Consider the following 26,044-nt stretch of genomic DNA (forward strand, 5'->3'; position numbering starts at 1 on the left):
TGATTAAATGGATGTCCTATGCAATGCAATTGTTTGGGCTAGCTAGGTTCTGATCTGGACACGGATATATTGTGTTGTACAGGATATCCACTAGAGATATGTGAGACATTAGCTAATTGATGCAAGAGATGCAAAAAGCGTAAAATTTGGATCTTTAGCCTTTATGAAACCAACAATATTTTCCACATAACCTGCTTACAGTAGATCTTATTGTATATTTTGTATTAAGCTTAGCATGGAACTGATTTGCTTCGCTTTCATGCTCTCTGGCAATCAGCTTTGAAAACCCTTTTTAGAAGCTATTCATTATACAGAAGCTACTTAGTATATAAAAAAGTGTAAGAGCTCTGTTTTTTTATGCTTTTTGCATCTCTTGCATCATTCTCTTCAGAGTCGGAGATCAGACACTGGGAGAGCTTCATGCACACAAACACACACACGGAGTTAAAAAAACACAGACACACACACATTCCCAGAGAAATGAAAGATTTGTGTTTGTGTAGTAATATAATTGGTGTTGTAGTTACAATGTTTTGGTGTAGTACAGTACTGCACAATACAGTCTACAGTATAATTTAGTACAATACAGTATAGTGTAGTTCAGTACATTGTATCACAGTGCAGTACAGTGTATTGTAGTACAATACAGCATATTATAGTACAGTATATTACACAGTACAGTATATTACAATGAAGCAGATGTGCTTCTCTAGGGCAACACATTTAGGGTACATCATTACTTATATATACATAATGACGTATAACAAGCATTGAACAGAAACTTGCAACAACTATGCAATAATATGGATGCCCATTTTTGTGTCCCATTTGACACTTTTTTAGTCCCATTTGGCACTTCTTGCTCCTGGGATACATTGCTTGGTAACACACAACACTTTTAAGTTGCATATGACATTATTTGCACACATATGATTCTTTTCACTCCTGTATGGCATTTTGTTGCATATGACACATTTAGTCCTGCATTAACGTTTTGTTCAGAAGACATTTTAAAGTCACATATGTTACTTATGGTCTCTTATGACATTTTCTGGTTCCATAGGACACTTGTTAGTTGCTTATGACATTTTCTGTTGCTATATGACTCTTTGTGACTGTCCTCTACCACACATTGTCTGTCTTCACCTTATTCTGCTTATATTTGCATATTATAGGGATAATGGTGTTCAGATCTAGAAGGAATACTTTTTTAAATAAGTTTGGTTTTGTAGTACTGTAGTTGACTATTATACAGTGTAGTGTAGTACTGTAGTGTAGTGCAGTGTTGTATAATACAGTAGTAATATATTGTAGTGCAGTTTAGTACAGTTATATAGTGCATTCTTGTCACTGCCTCTGACAAACTTCTACTTACATACTATAATGGACACTAATAACTGTTTTTATACTATCACTACTAACCTATATTATTATTATTATTATTATTATTATTATTATTATTATTATTATTTATTTCTTAGCAGACACCCTTGTCCAGAGTGACTTACAAAACATAAGAGCAATACAAAGTGCAATAATACAGTGCAGTAATACAGTAATGCAATTCAAGGAATAACAAATTTTACAAATTCCAATTTACACAAGTGTATACGAGATATACAGTAAACAATATATTATGTCTTACATCCTAGATTGTAAAAGCTGATGAGTGCAGACAAGATGTTAAGTCACATTCAAGGGCCAAGGGAATGGGAGCATAGGGGAAATCAAAATAAATAATACAAGTACTAGTAAAGCAAAGCAAGAAGTAATTGACTAAATTACAAGTACAGTCTGAAAAGATGTGTCTTGAGTTATACTACCAATTATGCATACTTCTCCTAACCTAATTTCTACTACTGCTAATTTCACTAACCTACAAACTATCAACAATATTAACCTGCATCCTATCATACAAAATTATACATATTGAATAATATATTGTACAAAAAGTAATATCACATGCAAAGCATCTTCAGATACTTTAAATTCTAGTTGTTGTCATTATTAAGTTTGGACTTAATATCACTTACTCCTCTCACACCTTTTCCACTAGACATATGAACGTTTTTACAGTGATCATGCCTCATGCACAATAGGTTGCTTGTTCTTTTGTTACCAAAATTATTGATTTATAGCCAAATGAAAATAATGTTCTTGGCAAAGCAGAAGCCGACACACAATCAATGTCTGACAAACACAGAGACACTGAAAAACGCTTACATGAAGCCCAATGGTATAGTGGTATAATCATCATATCTGGGCCAAAGATGAGGCTTTGAGGCTCTTGTCCCCCACAACAGTCAAAGTATGCTGTACTGTGGACAAATAGACAGTCTAGTGTGGTGTACTTTAGTAAACAATATGGTAAAGTGTAGTCTACTGTGGTAGAAATATAGTAAAGTATAGTGCACCATGGTCAAAATATGGTATACTGTGCACTATGACTATCTTCCACTGTAACAGGAGTGTTCATCTGCACTGTATTGCAGGTGTCACAAAAACTGGCAACCACTTTCACTGTGCTGTAATATCACAACCCTTTATCTCAGCAGATACAATCTGTGACAGGACACCTGACACCTGACATAAGGTGTACTGTCTCAGATTGTATCGAAGAGTGGTCCAGAGAGATGCCAAATACATTGTCACCAATGACACTGTCACCCTGTGGACGTTGGTGTTAATAAACAATTGAAAGGGGACATGATATGGATTTTCCGAGCTTCTTGTCAGGACATCTTTCTTAGTGACTAAGGTGAGCATGAAATACGGTGAACAGCTCCTCTGCTGGCTGACAGTATACTGCATACAGTTTAATTAATTTGAAAGCAGTTGCGACTGTATAGATTTATACTAATTGCAGTTGGATAACTTCATTTTAACCCTTTATTGATATTTTAACACGAGGCTAACAATCCAGTTTATGCTTCATAATACACATTAAAGGCTTCAATTCTAAACGTGCAGACAGTTACTCAGGGGTAACAGTCTAATAAAGCAATGGCAGGCTGCCATTTGGTCATAAGATTGTATTTTTATTCGTGTAAGTCGTCTGAGTAAGAGTACCCTGGAAGCCCGCAGGCACAGTAATAAGTGAAATTTGTTTTATAGCATTTTGTGTATAGTAGTTTGGTTCATAAGTGTTCAGAGCAGCGATAATTGTGATAATTGTGTTAATTCTGCCAAAATAAACCTTTTTTTTTTTCAGAAATAAATGTGTAAAGTGATGTTTTATAATTGCACAATGTTACTTCCAGGACACATACCTAGAATTGAGTTCCCATTATATTTGTGGGGGGAAACGTGTTTTATTTTTACAATATAGACCTGTTTAATTTTTAAAAAGTCAAACCAATTGAATATGTAATTAGGGATGGAATGAGAATGATTATTGTTTTCGAAAGAAAATTAAATCAATCAAATCAATGTTGTTTTTTGCACTAGTAACGATGTCCAAAGAATAGCCCAAATGATAATGTTAAAAAGTGAAGTTCAAATAATATAGTGACTTGAATTTGTAAATTATATTTGGGATGAGAAATGAAAATCGATTTGGTATATATTTACGTTTTTTATTAATTTTATTCATTCATTTTCATTTAATTTCATTAATTTTATTCATGATATAAATTGTATTCATAATAATAAATCTGAAGGTTTAGTAAATGTTACGTTTTATTGGTAATTCAATTTCACTAACAACAATAATCAACAAATCAATTCAATCAATTAATGATGATCTAGTTTTCGATATTGCGTTGGTTTTGTATCCACCAAAGATATAACATGTTTTGCATTAAAAAAAAAAATCAAACATAAAGTGTGAAATAGAAAAACAGACATTAAATAAAAACGTCAAGCGGGAAATGCACTTCACAACCGCACACAGGCGCCTCAGCTTGATAGCCAATCAGAAGAAGCGAAAGAAAGCGAACTCAATGAGCATTGGTCCCTTTCCTGTAGCACAGATGTCCGCAGTTCTGCGCGCATCCACCAATAGGATCGGCGGGATCCTGCAGATCTGCGCACAGCTGCGGACATCTGCGCTTCGAGAACACAGCCGCGGTGTCTGTTCCACATCCCCACCGTGTGGACGGACCGAGTCGCTCTTATACAAGTAGTGGAAGCGGCCGCAGAGGCATTTCATCCTGACACCTCGGCACCCAGTGGAGTACAGTAGAGCACAGCGCTGAGGAGCAGCGCCGCACAGCGATCAACGCAGCCCGCAGCGACCGGACCCGCACCGCGCACCGCGCACCGCGCACCATGGCCAGCCAGGCACCTGCCCTCTGTCCCGCAACGACGTGCGTTCTGCTGCTTTTGGGGGTCTACCTAGGAGAGGCAGCGCAGGAGCGGGGCAGTCTGTACATGTGGATCGATGCAAACCAAGCCCGAACTCTAATAGGTAACTATAAGAGAGAGAGAGAGAGAGAGAGAGAGAGAGAGAGAGAGAGAGAGAGAGAGAGAGAATGCATGGCTTCAGAAACGTGCGTTCTGCTGCTTTTGGGGGTCTACCTAGGAGAGGCAGCGCAGGAGCGGGGCAGTCTGTACATGTGGATCGATGCAAACCAAGCCCGAACTCTAATAGGTAACTATAAGAGAGAGAGAGAGAGAGAGAGAGAATGCATGGCTTCAGAAACGTGCGTTCTTGCTGCTTTCCATCCAATCTAAGTTCGCTCATTAAGTCTAATTGATGAATCAAAGTTTTCACATATTAGATCAATGACAGACATTGGGCATTTACTTGAAATAAATGTAGTCCAGATGTTTTAGCATCGAATACCCCAATGCGGTGCTGCTAATGGGTTGAGTTTGATTTCAGAATCATTTCTTTTAACAGGGTTTGAAGAAGATATTTTAATTGTGTCAGAAGGGAAAATGGCCCCTTTCACTCATGACTTCAGGAAAGCGCAGCAGAGGATGCCGGCCATTCCTGTCAATATCCAGCATGTGAATTTCACCTGGCAGGCCACGGAGCAGGTAGGGCAGCAAGGCGCTATATAATATATAGTGAAGTGCTTTGAAGAAATGGATACTTATGCAGAATATAGTGGGAAAAACATGAAGCACGTAATTATAAATGAACAAATGGAGGAATGGATAAATAGTGCTACACGGAAATTGTACTACTCTTTTTTACATCTGTTTTCGCACATACATTTGTGCAGAATAATTCCGCCATATGATTAAATAAATTAAATAGTAAATAATAAAGTAAATTAAATGTAAGGTTACTTTGTACATTTTCCTGACTAGGCTACTGTATGGTTTCAAGTGTAATGTTTGAAAGTGCATGGGATCTGAAACGGAATACTTATTACTTCACTTGTTCATTATCAGTGACCAAATTTGTACATTTATGATTGTTATATATAATTTAGTTTTTCTATTCGTTTGAAATATTTGTGAGCCTCTGAGCGGGTAACAGTGATAAATTAACGTTTTAAAACTTAACTTCTGAAAAGGGACTGGAGGGCTACAATGTCGCTGCTGATTTTTTTTGTTTCATTTATTTTTATTTTGTATTGTTATATATTTATTTTGCTTCTTTTCGTTCCATTAAAGTGATCAAATATAATAAACAGTAATATGTTAAAGTGCTCCATTAGCATGAGCCCAGAATTACAATGGATCAATTAACGAATTTATACCCAGCCTCGAATGGCAAAAATAAATCTTTAAAAGCACACGCACGCAAACACACATTATACCAGATTCAAGAGCAACTTTTCATCCCAACACAAGGGCAACACCGTGTACAGCGATTGCAATAATTTCCCACCTACAGAAAGTGCCTGTGAATATCTTTGTGAAGTGGACTGGTCTGAAGTCGCCGGTTCCCCAGTGCTCCCATGTTTTTAATATTTTGATTCCTTGTGGTATTTTACGGCTTGGTGTTGTAGACATGCCGCCGAGGATCAAAGCTTAATGCTGCAGAGATCCGACTTCATTTAGTGCGGCAGGCATGTGCCAGCCATCTGTCCCATCTGTGCACTGAAAACAATGGTACAACTCCCAGGCTTGTGCCAGAAAGTGCAGTTTATTGGGCGGAGAAGTTGCATTAGATTGCAGCCGCTGGTTTTGCGTTCAGTAGGATGCCGATGATCGTGGGGATGTATAATCCTCATCATGAGTTGCATTAGTAGTAGTGGAAACTGAGTTCCTTTTCTGTGGCTGCCTTTGATTCCTGTTTATTGCACTCAGAAAGGCGACGTGATAGGGTCCATATACTCTGTATTACCAGGATGACTGGAACCAGCCTCCCTCAGCTGCTGTTAGACTGTGAGAATAATGCTGTGCTAGTGGAGAGGTTGTTTTAAGTGGTGGGCACCACAACTGCCTGAAGGTATTGTGAGTTTGGACAGCAGATTTCTGACACAATTCATGCAGCTTCTTTCACTGCACTACAAATGCAATTGCAGGAGAATAGCAGAGCACTCCTATGCCCACCTATCAAAAGAATGGAAGTCATTATGGCCAAAGATGGGCATATTAGCTATTTAAAACCAAATGTACAGCTATTCTGTGGTTTTAGCTGTTCCAATACTTTTGGTAGTGTAATTTAAATATCAAAGAAGACTATCAACACTTTTAACGCCATGTAACAAATATGTATAAAATAGGATACTTAATATTCCGTTAACAGTCATTTCAAATTTCAGGATTATTATATTCCAATATTGCATGTATAACTGTAGACAAAACTTTCGATATGATCCTGTTTGTAGAATTTGGGTTGTGAATATATTAGTCCAGGATGGTTTCACAACGAACACAAAGACCATGCACTGAGAAGACAGTAGAAATTAACTTTAAGACATTTGACCGACATCTAACAGTGCTATTTCATAGTCAAATATTTCAGTTTAGGAGCCACTACAATAACTACTTTGCAAGCTGATTGTTCAAAAGCTAATTATTTACCAGGTTATTATATTATTAATCACACTAGTAGTTGTAGGAGAGTTACTCTTCTGTGACTCGTGAAAACGTCTCATCATTTTGTGCCATCTATTCAAGTAAATGTTTTGGTTTATAATTTCCCCAGGTCTGTTAGATACGGTCACAACAGACTTTCCCTAAACATGTAGGCTCTTGTGTGCAAGTTGTAGGCATGAGTGAGTGTGTATTTGGCTAAACAGCGCTCCCTAGTGTATAATTGTGAACCACAGCAAGGAAACCTCTTTAAACATATCATAATCATAAAAAGCAATATGGTAAAATGTTCAGAGACTATTTTGCTTGTATATTAATTTATTCCAGAGACACTGGGGAACATGTTCTGCTTTGCTCTTTACTCAATGATCATGACTGTCCTAATATTACTATACAACCTGTTAAAGTGGAAGAGACCAGAACCACTGAAGTTCATATTTCAGCAAGACTGTTTGAAGGGTGTTTTCATTGGATTTAACAAATGCTATGTTATTGATTATACTGCCATGAGATCATAATCTCCAGTAATGGTGAATTAGAGAAGGGCTTCTCTTTTTTTCTGCTGCTTTGACTTCAAAGCCATCCACAGAGGCTTAAGAACAAAGACTCAAAGCATAAAGCGTGGCCAAAATCAGCCTGTATGAGTTATCTGTGTTGATTACCATTCAGCTGCTGGATTAACCTTTCGTTCTACACACTGTGCACTTTCTCTCAACAATCTGGATGATTTACACTGGCCAAAGGACATTGGATATTTATTTTTCTCTCATTTTATTTGTGGCTGGTGTTAGATTTGGCAATTTACACCAAAAGCAAACGAGATAAGCAAGGTGCAGCGGCCCTAATTAAATGAACATGTCTGTTTTTGGAACAGAGCTGGAGAGCTATCGAGACCCTTGCCAGCAGCAGCCCTTACTCACTTTAGAGGACTGTGCCATTTTCAAAGGGCGAGGACATGATTGATTTAGAGGCTAGGAGAGAAACTCATGTCTCTGGCAGAAATGCATATACAAACAAACTCCCACTCACATGAACACAGACACGCACGCAACACTCCCACAACTCAGAGAACAGCCCCTCGGTCTGTGCTGTTGCAGATGTGCGGTGCTGGGGAACTACATCTGCTTTTCACAGCCCTTACTCTTATTCAAGAGGTTGACAATAACAGTAATGACAAACTTTCAACGATTGATACTAACTGAAATAGAAAAAACATCTTCTTCTTCTGTTTATGACATTGATGTGCCTTTTCTCTCTTTCAGGCAGAGTATTTCTATGAGTTCCAGACTCTGCGCTCGTTGGACAAGGATGTGATGGAAGATCCCACCGTGAATGTTCCTCTGCTGGGATCAGTCCCACACAAAGCATCAGGTGACTGTTGGGATACCTGTCTTCGTCAGCCTAGTCACTGGTTCTGGGTGACGAATTCAAACCGATTTAGAAGTGCTCATCTGCAACACTTTGCACTTTCCGTCTTGACATTTCTCTGGTGAAAATGTGTGCAGATTCACATTGTTAGAAGGCAAATATTGAAAGCTATACATGGGATGTGTGTTAGAACTGTGGATAAAGAAATGCCTGCCTCAGTACAGCATGATGATGTGTTGTCCGTCTGTACTGCACCATGCAACCTGAACGACACCAGAACAAAGCACTGGAACTGATTTCAGGTGTGATTGCCTGGCTTAAGGTATGGGCCCATAATGACTGTTTGTGTTTCAGTGGTTCAGATTGGCTTCCCCTGCCTGGGCCACCAGGATGGAGTTGCTGCCTTTGAGGTGACCATTCTGGTGATGGACGCGGGAGGCAACATCATTCTCAGAACTCCACACAATGCCATCTTCTTCAAAACCTGCCAGAGAGGTAAATGCCATGTGTGTTCAGGTTATTTTATTAGAAAAAATGGATGTATTGCATGTTATGTAACATCTGAAGCAATTCCCTTTTGAACTAAGCAATCCTCTTTTATTTATGATGACTGTCTGTTTCTGTTTTAGTTAGAAAGTTAGATACATTTTACTCATGAAAATAGTATCCATGTAACAAAGACCTGTAGCCATGGTCTTAAAACCCATAAAAAGTGCATTGATATAAGAAATATTTGAAATGGTATATAAAATTACTGACGATTGTTTTGTGAATTGTGACACAATCACACAGGTACTAAAATTTTAGTTGCACAATTTGACAATTAAAGACAGTGACATCTATAGGTGAACTTGAGTATTACACATGCTGAATAACTGCTCAATGCAGGCATAGAGGTTAAATCACAGTAATGGGTTAAGCCTCTTGCATTCTTGACAGTGAAATAATTAAACTATTTCAAATGAAGTAAAAGCAACATATGGGAATGTTTAAAACTAGAAAGAAATCTCATTGTGACTGGATGTGACTCATTGTGACTATGAACTAATTAGTGATGTGAGACTCTTGCTACTTGTCTTGTACTCCAGGTAAGTTGCTGTGTTCAAAAAAGTAAGAAACTGACAAATATCAGTTTTGTCATCCATTCGTAAAATAAAATTGTACTTTAGTGTTAGGATTCTTTTCTATTTTCAGTTGTTCGTTTGCCACATTTTGTTTGTATATTTCCACTTCTGTGTCACGTGTTTTCTGCAAACAAGTGAAGGGAGTGTTTAACTGGTGCTGCACTCTTTAAGAGCTCAGACTGAGTGACTTTGGTAAATCATCCAGTCTCCGGTTCTGATTTAAGTGTAGGTTCACACGGTGACCAGAAAATCTCTCAGTGATGATAAATATACTGAATGCGTTCTGGTAAAGTAAACAAAAAACCTCAGCCAAAGCTTGCACTGAATTGTTCTTGATGAAAGACTGTGGTGAGAGCCTTGAAGTCGTGCTCGCTGTTATCCCAGAAATCTATTATTATTATACATTGGGAGGAAAGGCAATTCAATACTTACAAATTACTATTAATGATGCTTTTGATCATACGGAAGACTTGAGTGACATGGATGGATGTTTCAGAATGGTAATTGGGCAATTCAGAAATATTTGTGTAATAAATGATGGAACACTTCCTTCCACAAATAAGCAAGTGATTTGATGTGCAGAAAATAGAGACCTAAATCCTAAGCAGAGATTCTAAAATGTTGCTGCATGCCGTTTTGGGTGTTTTATTTAATGAATAGACTGACACACTATATATAAATATATGATCTGTATTGATATTGATTTAAGCTTCTTATAAAACATTAGATTTTTCTGTGTAACATGATGCCTTGCTAGAATAGATGAGGCCGATCCTTGCCTTAAACTAATGACTTCAGTGGACTGGCCATGCTGTGTACATAGTTGGGCTCTAGGAGTTGTCACTTAACTCCACAGCTAATGCAAAATAGGCTCATGTTAACAACCCTAATCCTCATTAAAGCCTCCCGGTGCCCTACAAATTCATTGTGCATGACGTGACTGTGAAAGATTGTCAAGGTATAATGGCCATTGCTGGTTCGTGATATCATGCGAACTTTGCCAGCTGCTCTGTCCATGGGAAAGAGTAAGCCAGCAGTCCTGTCTACACCCAACCAATTTCACAGCAGCCTTTCAGAGTCAGTGGACCAACTACACATAGTGCTATCCCACAATAATCCACATTTTGAACAGGCTCTACAGTACGACACTAGATAAAGCACTTCCACAGCCACAAAGAATCATGTTTGAAGGATCCCCCTCACGCCCCCACAAAAAATTTAACAAACAAGCAAATAAACAATGTCTGTTTTGGTGGTTTGTTTTTGAATTATTTCTCTGTCAAATCAGCCAAGAAGAACACCCAGTGTGTTAGAGCTAGTAGGCATAATCTTACCCTAAATTCACAACAGCCTCTTCTGCCAGAATGTATTTGACTTCGAGGCAAAGGAGACGCAATGATGTGTGAGGTAGTATGATATGTTTAATGAGGAAAAGCCTCCATTTTGTCCACTTTGCTCATTACATTATTTTTAAAATCATTTAAATTCATATCTCTCGAGGGGGCAGGCATAGCTTGAGCTTTGGTCATACACATCTGGGCCAATGTGCTTTTTCTGCATCCTGTAGGATCAGATCAGAAAGACTGATTTGATGCCCATCCGACAACCCCCTGGCAGTCTGTGTGTGGGGTGCCGAATTATGGGGCAGTAGTTAAAGTAATGTAATGGGTCATATACGTGTGTATGCCTCATCTGAATAGAGTAAACAGTTCCAGGTGTAAAGCAGTATAAATCTGAAGAAAGGCATGCTGTTGAAACATTTAGCAATTATATTTAGAATTTTAATCTTCCAGGATTGGCACTATATATTTGTTTTATGTCGTCAATTAAATTACCTTGAGTTACAGAGTGTGGTTGTTATTATACCTCAGCGCTGTGTTCCTCAGGGAGATGTTCTGCCATTCCCGACAGAATGGGACGGCCCTCCTAATTAAATTTCTCTCTCTCTTTCTCTCTCCACCACTTTCTTCATTAACTCAAACCTCCTTTCAAAGCCAAATGCCCAGGTGGATGCCGCAATGGAGGCTACTGCAATGAAAGGCAGGTTTGCGAATGCCAGGATGGTTTCTATGGCCCCCACTGTGAAAAAGGTAAAACCATTCAAAGAACCAGTGCTTCATTAACATGACACAAATGATTAGACTTTTTTTGGAAGTCATTTGGACAAAATGGACAGAGGAAACAAGTGTTTCCAAATTGCTTTCATCTGGAGGTATTTGATTACAGGGAGAGTCAGCAGGTCTTTTAAACATATTAAACCAAAGCAGATGTGGGATAAGTATTATCACACTTTAATTGCAGTTACAACAACATGTGCAGTCTCCGGTGGTGTTTTAATGTAGCTTTGGATTTCAATCAGAAACAGTTAAAAATGTTGCTGTTGTTGTTTTGTTCGAGTAAGCTCTCCACTGTAGCAAGAATAAGTAACTACCAATGATGACATCACTCCTTCCCTGTTCTTGCATGTTCACAGGCATTGCTTTCCACTGTGAATATTTCCACAGAGACTATGCTTTAATTAGCGTAGATCTCCTACTGATTTCTCCTCTTTTCCTCTGCCATAGCTCTCTGTTCACCGCGGTGTCTGAACGGGGGCCTGTGCGTTAGCACTGGCATGTGCATCTGCCCTCCGGGATACTATGGCATTAATTGTGACAAAGGTAAGCGTGCCACAGACGGGGGCATTTGCATTCTTGCCCTTACACTGTATCCTTTGTACGACTGCAGCAGAATTGAACAAGCTGAACTTCACCCAGAAGGGCTAGATTTCTTAACATTTTCTGTCAGGCTTCAGTTAATTGTGTTGATTGATTGACTTCACAGCCAATTGCACCACGTCATGTCAGAACGGTGGCACATGCTTTCACCCTGGGAAGTGTGTCTGCCCGTCCGGGTACGAGGGAAGCCACTGCCAGACCAGTAAGTGCGGACCTCTCAGCTTCTTCTTTAGGGAGCTTTTTCATTTGCCCTATTTGTCTGGTAGGCGTAGGTTGTTGGGTAGCCCCACTCCTGGAGCATCTGTCCAGCTTCCCAACAAACTCAAAAGTGTGCTCTCATGTCAGTGAAAATTGGGGGGGTTCTGTCAGTGTGTACTTACACCAGCTTTGTGTACATTAATGAGGCAGTGCGATGTATTAAAAAGGTGTAGTGGGGTAAATTCATCAGCTCAAACTCAATTCTCTCATGGATGAAAAGTATGCAGAATTTTGGCAGTATTAGCTTAGTTTGTAGTGTCTGGTGTTTAACAATTTAAAATCATTTTAAAATCAAAACTTTTCTATAGCTAGCATTAAAAGGCAGGGTATTGTCAGGTGAAATTTGCAGTGTCCTTGCAGAACGCTGTTTTAAGTCTAAATATGAAAAAAAACAGCTGTGAGTACATAGGTTAAAATTGTCAGTACAGCTATACATGAACAAGATTTCATAGCCGTTTGCCTGCAGACAGTATCCGTAAGCTTAGCTTTTGTGAATATCAAATTGTCAAAGCCCCAAGAATCTGGGTTCAATCCTTTTTTCAAGGATATGAATTTCATATTATGTGGGATACAAAGAGCCCAGTGAAATTCAAGATGGCATTATAAAATACGAAAGGTGTAATGCAATATTAAAAATGTCTGACTAATACTCTGCTCGGGCCTTCCTGTGGCATGATTCATAGTTTCTTATATATTAAATATCTTTAAATCAATACACTTACTTTTTTCACACCACCCTTCCTTCTGTTCTGTGATACTCTGTCTAGAAGACGCATAAAGAGGAGACAAACGATGTTATAAATAATAATCACAATATGATACTGCTTTCCACACCTATTTTCGAGCCTTTTGAAACAGTTTTTATACATAGGTTGAACGCTTTAATCAGGGTTTAACAGAGAGGTGTGATACATGAATTAATTATTATTAAAACCAGCAAAGTTTAGAATTTGAAATAGTGACTCCATTTTAGTTTAAAATGTTATTCTGAAGGCAAGTTTATTACTCAGGCAAAGATTACTAGTAACATATACATATATTAATTAAATAATATATATACACATTTAATCATTTTTGTGTGTTTGTTTGCTCTTTCAGGCAAGTGCCGTCAGCCCTGTAGGAATGGTGGGAAATGCACTGGACGAAATAAGTGCAAGTGTACGAAAGGCTTTCTGGGAGACCTGTGCTCTAAAGGTAACAGAGGCTTTGAAATTGACAGCACGGTAGGAAGGGTGTTCTCACCAGCAACTGGACAGCTTACTCCCTTCAACACTGATGCCATGGGAAAGCCCTTTGTAGTGTCAGTGGCTTGGTATGCGACCAGATTACTCACCGAGAAAGATTGCTCTGATTCACATCTGGCTTCATACAGAAGGGACAGCCTATGTGCAGTTCTCAGGAATACAGTAGTGGTTTTTTATTCGGCGTTCCCAATAGATACAATAAATAGTTTGAAAGGAGGGAGCTCGTAAGAAGCAGGTGTTTCAAATTGACTGTCAACTAACAGTGGTTTTCAGACAATCAAATCAGTCTTGCAAAAGAAGTGGAGCCTCTTCCCAAACCACATCTGTCCCAGACAGCTGTTTTAAACTCCATTGGTTTACAGATGACAAGCTCCAGAGGGAATGAAAACCAATCCTATAGTCCAAGCTCTGTTCTTTTTATCTATACATACAATATAGTCATCTGCTGGCATTATAGTAATTAGGATATACAATTTTGTTTTGATCTGGTAATGATTCTTAACTTTTTCTTTTCTGCGCTTTTTCTTTTCTCCATTTCCTCCTATTTATTTTCTCTGATCTTTCTTTAAAAGTGTCTGCCAAGATTCCTGACTCATATAATTGCCATTCACAAATGAGTTTTCTTTCTGGAATCACCAGAGTTACTACCATTTGTAAATGCAGGGGGTAGCAGGCGTCTGGGGTAGTTGTGAGGGGGGAGGGAAGTTGATGATAACAGCGACAAACAGTCTCCCTCTCCGGTTACAGCCGGGCAGCTCTCTGAAACACAGGGAGAGTGACTTCTGCAAGCCGAGGTGAAACCCGGGGACACCTTGAGAGGTTTCCAGCAGGAGTTTTGAACAGTTCACTTAACACTTCATTAGGAAGGGATTTTGATACCAAACAGACAGAAAGCCTGCAGCATTAGTGGTCTTGTAATGTAGCTGACATGTAATTCTAGCCACTAATTAAATCTCAAGCAAGCTAAGCCTCCCTGTGTGTGTGTCTGTGTGCAGCTGTCTGTGAGCCGGGCTGTGGGACACATGGAACCTGCACAGAACCAAATAAATGCCAATGCAAAGAGGGCTGGCACGGACGACACTGTAACAAAAGTAAGTGAGAAGCGAGATCTGAGCAGCCAGTTCTGCCTCTTTCCCAAGCTTTCTGTGTTAATTGTGACCTGTAAAACTATAAGTGTATGTAATCTCCCGTAACATGATATTCCTGTGTATTAGTTCTGCCGCATTGACTGTGTGGAATGTGACATAAAAGACAAATTATTGGTATGGTCGCCAAATGTTGGGTTTCAATTGCATCCCCCACCTCCTCCTCACCGCCGCCACCACCGCCGCCACCGCCGCCACCACCCCCACTGTCCCTTTCTGCCGGCTGCAATTATGACATTAAAGAGGAACCACAAATGCTAGTAATGCCCATCATCTTGGGGGGGAAGGAAAGGATCACATGCGAGCATGAGGGAGATTTCAAAAGAACCCCTGCTCTGATCATGTTTGCTCATTTTGTTGACTTCATTAGCAGTGAGCTTTGAGTTCCTTCCAGAGCAGAACAAAGATCTCAATTAAACCAACCAAAACAAGACTGGAGTCTTTCCTTTAAAGCTGCCGAGTCCCACAACCAACAACTATTAAATGCCCTGAAGTATGATACTGTTTTGTTCCAATTATTTCTTCCTCTGACGGTGACTCATTGGCAATGTGTATTATTCTTTAAACTTAGATCATCAGGCCTGACACCGCAAAAAAGAAACAAACCAAAATCACGATTGAAGGGCATTGACAGACATAGAATGAAATGGTATGGGCAGACCACCCCTCTCACCACTACTCTTGGTCCTACTTGTTTTATTCAGGGTACCGAGTCAGCGTGATGAGTCCCCTGCGACCCACCAGCACCAAGCACAAGCAGCCCTCTGCCAAGGAGGCCAAGGAACCGGACGAGAGTAACAGCCCACCCGAAACCAATTACATCTTGTGAGCATCTTCACATTAACCTGTATATCCAATTCTTAGCCTTACTTATTTTAAGGTTCCAGATCCATTTCACTGTCATGTCTGTCGTGCATGACAGGTTGGGGTTCCTTTTATTTCTCTAATCATAACTTGCCTATAAACTATACGGTGTGTATTTAAGAATAACTAGAGTTTGTATGCATAGATCTCTGGGTTATCCTTTTGCAGTCCAATGCAGTTTAAATTTGATCTCCATATTGGTAAATTGTTTAAAAGGCTGTTGGATATCTATATTTTATTACTTCTAAGGTTGATTTACATTCTCAAAAACACATTTAGAAGAATTGTTTTAAGTAACAGATCACAAGTGGTCCCTTGCTTTCCACATAGATATTTAAATATAAACTGCATACAGCATAAGGCATGTTTAATCCAATATTAGGCTTGTGTTCAAACTGTATTTTAGTTTGTTTGTTTAAAGCAAATTTTTCAATAATGTAAAATTATATAGTTTTCCAATAAAATAACTATTTTGTATTTAGATTCCTCAGTAAACAAATCAATTAAATATGCAATCATAATGTTTTACATTATAACTTCTTTAAAAATCTTTTTTTATTCACCCAAAATTTAAACATTATTATACAGTATGTGTATATTATTTTTTGTTTTGTTTTTGTTTTATAATTGAAAGTAAGAAATCAAAATGAGCCAAAGTGCTGCTTTCATATCCCATAATCCCCCTTATTCAGCTAATGTGGACAACATGGAAGTACAGATTCTAGAACTCCTGTCTTTCTTCTGGATTTGAGCTCAAGTTCAAGTAAATACATAAATACATTTTATTATGTTTTTTGTTCTTCAAATCTCCAAGTAATTTCTTCCTTTCAGTTATGTGGACGTTTAGCCTTTCACTTGCCTTCCTCAAATACCTTATGAGCTTTAACCACTGTCACCCTTGGCCTTAATGCAGCCCACATGATCAAGACTTTCTGTAACCCCATGCAGTTGTTCCGACTTCAATTCCAGTGTCAGCTCCAGTTTATCAGCATCCCATCAGCATCCCATCTTTGCATAGCCTCCCCTGTCATACTGATTCACTGCTGTCTGACCATAGATTATACAGTTGTATTCAATTATTTCACCTAACATCTTGTGTTACAGTATGAACAGAATTCATTTGAAACTGTCGGGACAATATTCCATATTAGGATAGCCCTGAGAAGTCTTTTTTTTCCAGTGTTATTGCTGTGTTTCATACAGTAAAAATCAACTTACAATTACAATCTATACAATAATATTCTCATTGATCACATATCTGTCCCAGTTACAATCATTCTCTATCACTTAACAAACGTCTGTTATTGACAGCTAAATATTATTTAAATACTGAACGAGTACTGGACAAGTGGTACAAAGGAAGCAATGTTTTCTTTGGTTTAGTAGATAATGAACAGTTTATGGTTTGTGGTTTGATAATGTTTCCCAATAATGTCAACCTTTAATAACCATTGGAAATAAGGATTTAATTGCTTCTTGTTTCACTTTGTGAACCACATTCTTGTAATACTTTTAAAATGTATATTGTAGTGAAAGGGCTATATGAAACTGAATTGTATTTAGTCTCAAAATAAACACGTGAAAGTAGTTATAAGTGATATTAGTCTTTTCAATATATTCACATGAAATCTTTATAATAAATGATTATGACGTTACGGCTCTTGCTTACAAACTACATAATATATTGTAAACAAAAAGTACATTTCTTCTATTGTCTATTATGTATGTATTAATAAAAGTCTTTTTTGTTGTAAAAGTTATTTTCCTTTTTTGTTGTTGTTGTTTTTGGTTGAACACATTAATTGAACCGAAATGTATACACTTAGGGCTAAAACTAAACTTTGACCCACCTGCTAACAGAAAACTACTCCTCTATACTCAATGGCGGCTTGTTTTGTAAGATACTTCTTACTTCCACTCATAAAAGTAATTGCTGTCAAGTTCATGCTTATACTTTGTTATTACTGGGCGGTTCAACGTTATGATTTAAGCCAGCACTTACAACTAAAAATATTTATCACTTCACCCCATACTTTGTGAAAGTGAGTCTAATACGATGTATGACCGTTCCATTCTATCCATACTATTCAAGGGTATTTCCACGAACACAGGCAGACTAAGACTGGTTATACTCTAGTGATGTAAGCCTTTAGTTTCACAAGATTTCTATCTGTATCAAAAAGCCAAATAAGGAAAACGTGGTACATTTCTAAACAAGCTTCCATATAAACACAAATAAATCTGTGTTAAATGTAAATGAAATGTTTTATTTTTACCAGTCAAACACATCATTGCTTTATCCTTATTTGAACACATTTTAAAAGGGGCAGTAGCTCTGAGTGAGAGGGAGAACACAAGGTCACCGAATGCTTGAATAGCCAAGACCTCACAAAACAAGAGGAGGGGCTGTGTTAGCTCTGTGAAGTGGTGCATAGGAGCCGTGCATGTCGATGAAAAGCTTCCTTAGACATCACCTTTTATCTCTGGTAATGCTTTCTTCCTTGAGCTTAACAAAAGACTACGCTATGCAGCAGAAAAGAAAAAGTTTCCTAATGATGCATATAGGTTTACATTGGTCTTTGGGTGAGATGCAACCATCACATCCCTTCAGAAGACCACCCACTTAGCCATGGCAGGGAGCAGGGCTGGGGGGGGGAAATGCTCAGTTTGCATCTCTTCCAACTGCACAGAAAACATCTACGTCTCCCAGTTGAAAAGTAGGCAGCTGGATTTGTTTAGCTTGAAAAGTGCTGCTGTGGTCTACTCCAGCGTAACATTCAGAAATCCTTATCTCTGCATATCGCCGTGTATCTGCAAGTAGTTTATTGCTTCTTTGTAGGTGAGGAGATAAGAAGAAAGTCTGTTTTTAAGAAGGAAGTTTTGCTTATCAGAGACGCCCAACTTATCAGTTAAAGCTGAGGATAAGAGTGAAGGCATAAATAACAATATCCTCTTCCCCATTTATCATCTGTTTTGCTTCCCAACGTTGATATGTAAAATGCTGATGTAAAAAAGACGTCATTTAGTACTGCATTCCAGAAAAATGCTTTATTTTTATTTTTTTAAAGTAGAAAGTAAAAGTGCAAATGTCCTTGTGAATCTTTTCAGGCTGTGGAGACATTAAGACATGATTTGTACGGGTATTGATTTACAACATCTGTAACTCAAATTTTTCTTAATTAATGATGAAATTGTATATTAACTCTTACAGACATGTATCCTATATATTTGTTTTCATTGTCAGAGGCTACTTTCTCCTACTTACCAACAAGGTTGTACTTTGGGATTCTTGTGTATGCCAAGGCTGTAATTCAATTTGGTCTAAGTGTTAGTGTCTAGACATATAAAAAATGCCCCTCTCCTGTGTGTGTATATATATATATATATATAATTAACCTTTTGGAGTAAAAAAAAAGAATATAAACTTTTGGAACAGCCCGTCAGGAAACAGTTATGTTTGCCATTCCTCGGGTAAAAGAACAAACTGGAAATGAAATGTAAAGGCGAGCTTCTCACTGTGCAGTTTGCTAGAGAGTGATCTTTGCTGGGGATGATTTAGCCTCTCGCTCTGGGCCGGAGTCTAGGGGGTCACTGCACTTTGGCACAGTGCCTTAATGTGTTGACACACCATGCTGGCATGTCAATGACGATAACACACTGTGAAAAGCATATGTGTTGGTTTCCTGCCTGCGAGAGCTGAACATTAGATCATAATTTTAAAAAGAAAGGCTTTATTAAACAGCTTTATCCTTGAAGGGGAAATTGTCTTGTTAATTGCAAAGTTGCGCAAGCATTATGTAAGTACTGGTTTGGTTTTCAGATAACATTGAAGTAAACTGCTTAAAATAAGTGTTTTCTGTTGAAAAAAAATATTTTTAAAATGTACACATTTTACACTGAGCTTCTCTGAAACATTCAAGAATATATAATGAGGCTCTGCCCAAACAAAGTATGACCATGTGAGCTCTAACAAACTACCCTTGGTGACATCTTAATTTGGAAAGAATTTCGAGCCAAACACAGCCTGAGCAAAGACATTGCAGGGCTGACATGAGCGTGATAGAAGAAACGGCTTCCAACAGTCTCTAAATAAAGTGCTCTGAAGAAAATCTTACCCAAGTTTAACCAAAGGAATACATTTCATCTAAATTAATCCACATTGAAGACACATAGACACACATCACGACATTCATTAATTTCAACTCTGAAATATTTTTGTATCTCCTTGCCGTGTTTAATTCCTTAGTATGACACTGTGTGATAATCGCAGTTTGTCAGGACTGCATTAGAGGCCGAACAAGAGCGTCTCCACACATTACTGTACCACAGAATATGTTTTATAACAGAGAAAAATCAAGAATTAAATAAGGGGAGAAAGAGGTAAATTAAAACACACAGTTATTAGAAGCAGTCTTTGAAGTCTAGGAACACACATTTTCCAATGCAAAATCACTAGCAACGGATTTTAAGGAACTGTCACACCCAGGGTCTTTATTTTGCTCCTGACACTGGAATTTCAGCCATTTACAGTATGGAAAGTTTGGACTGGCTGCCTGTTTGAAGTAGCTGGAGGTACTTCAAAGTGAGGAGATTAAAGAGTGTTGTTGAAGGAACATAGCCGCTGCGATGTCTGCATTAGAGGGATGAAGGAAAGACAAAGACACTTTCTGTGTTGTCATTACAAGCTCTGTGCAACTCAGCAATGAACAGCACTATCAGTAGTTTTACCGACACTTGACAGCGACCGTAAATTAGTGGAAACTATCAGATTTGTAAAAATGTTAGTTTCTAATTAATTATTATTATTATTTTAATGATTATTTATTTTATTTTACTTTCATTTGCAGCCATAAATTCATGTCAGGTTGTGTTATGGCACTTGGCTGCAGTTTCCCCACAGCAATAAAAAGCCTCAGACCTTGGCGTGTGTGTTATGTCAGACTTTCCTGTTTACTGTGACTTCAAAGCCGTCTCTCCAGTACTGTTTACCGACTCAGACTCATGCGGTTGCTAATGAATGTTCAAACTGGTTTTCTACATGCATGAATATTGGAAACCGTGCTTCTCGTTATGTGATTTTGGCCTGCAGTTCATACTAAATATAAATTAAAATGCGATCATGTACAAGTTTGTTATTTGCGATGCATGGGTAAGTCAACATTTTGATTTAGTCTTGGCCTTTTATTACGATGATGATGATTATGATTATTAATAGTAATAAATGAGCAATCTTCAGATGGTGCCACACCTAAATGTTTTTAATTTTATTTCTTTCATGGGCTTTAATTGCATTTGGTTATGTACACTTCTGTCACAGTGCTTTTAAAATGGCCTTCCCCATTAGGTTGACTTATTTATTTCCTGTTACGTCATTGTAAATCTCCATTGAAAACTACAAGGTTATTTCTCATCTAATTAACCTAAATGAATCACCAGCTACAAAATGACAGGGAAACCATTCACCGGGCCCTTTTATTTACATGTCATCAGTTCAATTTAAAACACATGCCTCTGTCCCTTTAGCCTTCCTTACTACTGTCTACTCTCTTTGAGGGTTTAAAGACCTCAGTCAGAGCTCACTAACGTGTATTTTGTTACCTAGTAGTGTGTCTGACTTCACACATTTCTTTAAATCCTGCATTTCAATCTCATGATTCCTCTCGTTCCTGTTCTGTTTATGATCCATAAAGTCAGTCCTGACAAATAAGTCACACAATCTGTGGGCATGGAAAAGCAAATGTTTACCCTCCAAAGGCACTGCTGAGACTGAGCCCAGCAGTACTGTAGGTGTGGTGTAACCACAGCAATGCACATCTTTCACAAACCTTTCCTCCGCCATGCCAATCGCCTGGAGCGGGAAAGTCACTGGGGACCCCTACTTTTTTCTTTCTTTTTTTTTCTTTTCTTGGTTTTGTTTAAATATCCTTGAGATTCCAGACATTTCTGGAAACCATTAAGATGGAATATAAAAATAGGCGGACAGGCATTCCTACAAAGGAGCAGCAGGTCTGGAGTTTATGAATTCCTCCCCAGTTCATTTACAAGGCGGCATGCAGAGGTCAGGAAGCGTTATACTGCGTGTTTGGAGACACGGGTCAACTCCGAGCCCACTAACAAAGTGTCTCCCTTGGCCGGCGCTGGGCAGGGCAAAGCCAACGAGCCGCATTCAGAGACACTGAGAAACACACGGCAGCATAAATTACAGGGCAATCATTAACAAATGTGTCATTGCTATATAGTTCTACATGAATAGGTTTGTTGTTATGCATTTATAAATGGCAGTTTCTCATGTTTAGACATTAGTTCATGTTTAATGTCAATTTAAGTGTAATAACTATGATTCCTGTGTTTTATTTCTACTGCTTTATTTCTACTATTGAGCTGGGGAGCAGCTGTGATGACAGCTTTTTGATAGCGCTGAATAATTAACCCCAGCTTTGCTCTGGGCAGATTTAATCAGCCCCGTTTCCTGATTGTAACTGGGTGGAGGCAATCAACTCCTTTCTACTGAATCTGAGACCTTCAAATTGAAACCAGTGGACCTTCGCGTTAGAGAGATGGAGACGGGTCAGAAACCAAGCACAATTCAAAGCTGCCAAATTTTTTGGTTTGCTTTGCATTTTGTGGTTCCAAAGGTAAATTGAAATCACTTCCAAACAAGTTCCTACAGACATGTTTACTGTCAGAAGAAATAGCAGTAACATTATTACTATACAGTAGGCTGGTATGCAAATCAATCATCTGTCACTTGTTGACTTTGAAACAGGCTTTTATATAATTTAGCATTGCATAGGGACATTTCAGTGTCAGTGTTTTAAAACTACCCCCAAAAAACAAATACAAACAAACTTCAGTATCAACACTGCAGTGCTGTTCTTCAGCACAACACCACATTGCCACACACAAACACACTGGAAGTTCAAAATGTTGTTGTTTCTTTTTCATATTGTTAGATACAGAGGCCTTTCTATTATTTTATCACTTTAATCGATTACAAATATGCCCAGACTCTGAAAAATACTTGTATTGCTTCTTCATTTTCAGGTCATTGATACAAGGTCATTTGCAAGCGAACCAGAATTGAGAAGCTGTGTCAGAAGGTTGCATGCCTCAGTAAACGACTTGTGCTGTGTTGTTACCTGGACACTCTTCATATTTTTGCCTGGGGTGTTTCAGTTCAGCAGGCACACATGGCAGACAGAGACCAAGTGGAAACCTAAACAGCCACACCAACAATTATTTTTACAGTGTGGCAGCATATAAACAGCCCCCTTCTGGGCTGGGAGATCACCTAGCAACATGGGGTCCCCTGGAGCCTCAGTCTCCACAGAAAGAATAAAAACAAAAATACTTCCGAAAGAATTTCAAAAACGTGTTGGCGGTATAAACAGACTCCCTGGCTTTAGATCTAATAGTTTGTATCTTTTTTTCTTAAGGTAAGGCATTTTTTTTCCTTTTTCTGCTGGCCACCAAAGTGGAAGGAGAAACTTACATTTAAAAAGATCTGTTTTCTCCATGACATGGCTCTTCAAAATAAACATCACATTTCCACTATCAACTCAGGTTATTTTGCTTTAGTCTGATCATTTAATGAAGCAATGCAGCATGAACCATTAAACTGGGTAAAATAAATAACAACTGCTTAGAATTTGGGCAGCATGATGGTGCGGTGGTTAGCGCTGCTGCCTCACAGCTCTGGTATCCTGGGTTCAAGTCCTGGCCCAGGGGGATTGTCTGTGTGGAGTTCGCATGTTCTCCCTGTGTCCGTGTGAGTTTTCTTCTGCCACTCTGGTTTCCTCCCACTGTCCAAAGACATGCAGGTTAAGTTGATTGGTCTCTCTAAATTGTGTGTTGCCCAGCAATGGACTGGTGTATTCCTGATCCTATGCCTGCTGGGATCAGCTCTGGCTTCCACTCATCAGGATAAGCAGTTTTGAAGATGGATTCTTAGAATTATTTTTTTATTCTTGTTCTACTGGAGTCTAAAAGAAATAGCAATTATTAATTTAAACCTGCAGTATGCATGTTTCCAATTAAGAGAGCAAAATTAAACCTGCTATTATGAAAGGAAAACCGGCATTCAAAATTATAAATGTCTAAATAATATTTATATCTATATATATATATATATATATATATATATATATAAAAGTGTGTGTCTGTCTTCCCATAGTAGCTCAAGTTTCCAAATTGTTCATTTCAAATACATTTTTTCTTTAGAAACAGACTGGTTTTATGAGATTTTGTACCAGGGCATGGTTTGAATCAATTTATTTGTGTGTGTGTGTGTGTGTGTGTCTGTTTTGAAAATATTGCCTATGAATCAGAAGTTGCCAAGCTGTGTTAAACTGTTAACACTATTGTATGTGTAATCAAGCCTACCTGCAATTATGGTCATGCATTTTGCAACAGTCTTGCATTGTCTGCAATGGTAAGGTGATGCACAATATTTTGCTATTGCTCCAGGATACAAATGTATAGATACAACTCAAGCAAATGAAACACAATGAATCGTTTGAGCTGTTGCCTTCCCTGAACTTATGTCTCATTTTTTACAAACAAAGCCCACAAAAATAAACACAAAGAAATGCATAAAAAACACCACAGAAGGCAAGGAAAAACTCTACTGGACTACCATATCCTGTTACTTTTTGTCATTATTTATTGGTGAGATGTGGAGTTCTGGAGCCCTGACATAATCAAAACAAACCATATTGTTCTGCATGAATGTTAACAAAAACAAGCCTCCTTTAGTGGATGTATGAATGTTTAATGGATTAGATAGAGATGTGACTATTTAAAAAGAAGGCACCCAAGCATAAAATGAAAGATATACCAAGGATGTTTGTTTTACTCCATGTTTTGCAGAGGAGAATGGAGTGTTTTTCCGTCCATACCATGGCACCCACAGTACTGGGATAGGAAAAATAATCCGCTATTGTAAAAACAAGTTTTCTGGTCCTGTGGTCAAAGGAACAAGCATTGCATAATCTGAGTGTGGCCACTTTCAGCCTCCAAGGAGTGGAGCTACTGCGGTACAGGCTTGAGGCGAACAAAAGGACCAGGCCTTCCAGTTCACTGAAGAGGGAGCTATTATTAAACCATCATTAGGAACAGGGAAAAGGCTAAGCAATCAAAGGAGAGCAAGACATCAAAGGGAAATGTTTAAAACAAAGTATGTTCATCAGTGATACAGAATGACCTTGCCTGCATACATTATAGAGTATTTTAGAGTTGATTGAAGTGGTTTGAACTGGTTGCTTGGTACTGAACAACAACTGGAAACATTTACCGGTTTAAAATGAACATTTGTGGTGGATTTTGGTTAATCGTTTGTCAGATTACCTGGTAGCTTTTAAATGTGTCCATGAGTGGCTTCTGTTGACCATTTTCCAATATTTATTGAAAACAATATATACAGGTTTTACATATTATAGTGTAGCCTGGAGTACAGTTTGTATTACCACCAGGGGGAGCTGTTTTAATTTAGGGGAAGATATTATTGTACCCTCTATTTGTGAACATCCAGAGGTCAACGGTTAATGTTTTGTTCCTGGTATGAAGGCTGGATGCCTGGCTTGAGGTGACTGCATGTACGGAAAGAAAGAAAGGAACAATAAAACTGTGACTGATCACCCGCAAAATCCAGTTGTTGAATTCTATTAATTTATCCACCAAAACATAAAAAAGCACAACGCAAAGTCATTCACTCCTACGACACTCTGTAGGGCCTAGTAATTATATTAAGCGAGTGCTGTATGTAAATAATCGTATCAGTTGCCTGCCTGTAGTATCAGTAGGGCTATGTGAAGTGGTCTGACAATAGCTATGGTTGTAAACCAAATCATGTTGGTTGCTCCATGACACATTGGCACTTTTTAATGGTCATCTTCATTATCAAGTGTATAAAATATGTTCATGTAGGTATGATTTTTCTTACCACTGGAAGCATAACTGTCCCATGAAGTGCCAGAGTACTGACATTTATTACTTGATTATTGTTGTTTTCACGGATTGTTTTTGTTGATTCACATTTTTTTCTTTTGCTGCCTTTGTTTGAGCTCACACGACACACAGCGGCATTGATTCGGGCGTTTCCATCTGGCAAACCCATTATGCACCTGTTTCTCTCCATGCCTAAATTGAGGATCCTTCCTGTAAAGACCCAATGGAGAAGCTGCAGATTTACAGGTGGTGATGCAGAGCAAACAGCAGGTAAAGAAGTGGAACAGTTTTTGTTTTGTTAGATTGATTGAGTTAGATACTGATGAAAGAAGAAACCAAGAATGAGCCATGTAAGGAAAAGAAGCTGAATGAGGAAACAGAGTTGTTTTTGTGGAGCCACAAACTTACCTGTGCTGACTCTTGAGACCATCTGTTCTCGC

At 38.4% G+C, this 26,044-nt stretch overlaps 1 protein-coding gene across 1 annotated transcript; it reads left to right on the forward strand.

Annotated features, from left to right (window-relative positions):
- Positions 1–4,054: 4,054 nt before the first annotated feature.
- wif1 (wnt inhibitory factor 1) lies at positions 4,055–17,419 on the forward strand. Its single transcript, XM_066724143.1, has 10 exons — positions 4,055–4,408; positions 4,844–4,983; positions 8,202–8,310; positions 8,662–8,802; positions 11,426–11,521; positions 11,996–12,091; positions 12,255–12,350; positions 13,505–13,600; positions 14,646–14,741; positions 15,500–17,419. Exons 1-10 carry the CDS (start codon positions 4,270–4,272, stop codon positions 15,622–15,624), a joined length of 1,134 nt encoding a protein of 377 aa, XP_066580240.1. The 5' UTR covers positions 4,055–4,269; the 3' UTR covers positions 15,625–17,419.
- Positions 17,420–26,044: the final 8,625 nt, after the last annotated feature.

This window comes from Amia ocellicauda, chromosome 15 (assembly GCF_036373705.1).
Source record: "Amia ocellicauda isolate fAmiCal2 chromosome 15, fAmiCal2.hap1, whole genome shotgun sequence".
NCBI lineage: Eukaryota > Metazoa > Chordata > Actinopteri > Amiiformes > Amiidae > Amia > Amia ocellicauda.

Excerpts from the sequence above, each read along its gene's own strand:
- wif1 (XM_066724143.1), top strand. The coding sequence starts at position 4,270 with ATGGCCAGCCAGGCACCTGCCCTCTGTCCCGCAACGACGTGCGTTCTG. Across the intron at positions 4,409-4,843 it reads CCAAGCCCGAACTCTAATAG|GGTTTGAAGAAGATATTTTA; the intron begins GTAACTATAAGA and ends TTCTTTTAACAG. Across the intron at positions 14,742-15,499 it reads CGGACGACACTGTAACAAAA|GGTACCGAGTCAGCGTGATG; the intron begins GTAAGTGAGAAG and ends TGTTTTATTCAG.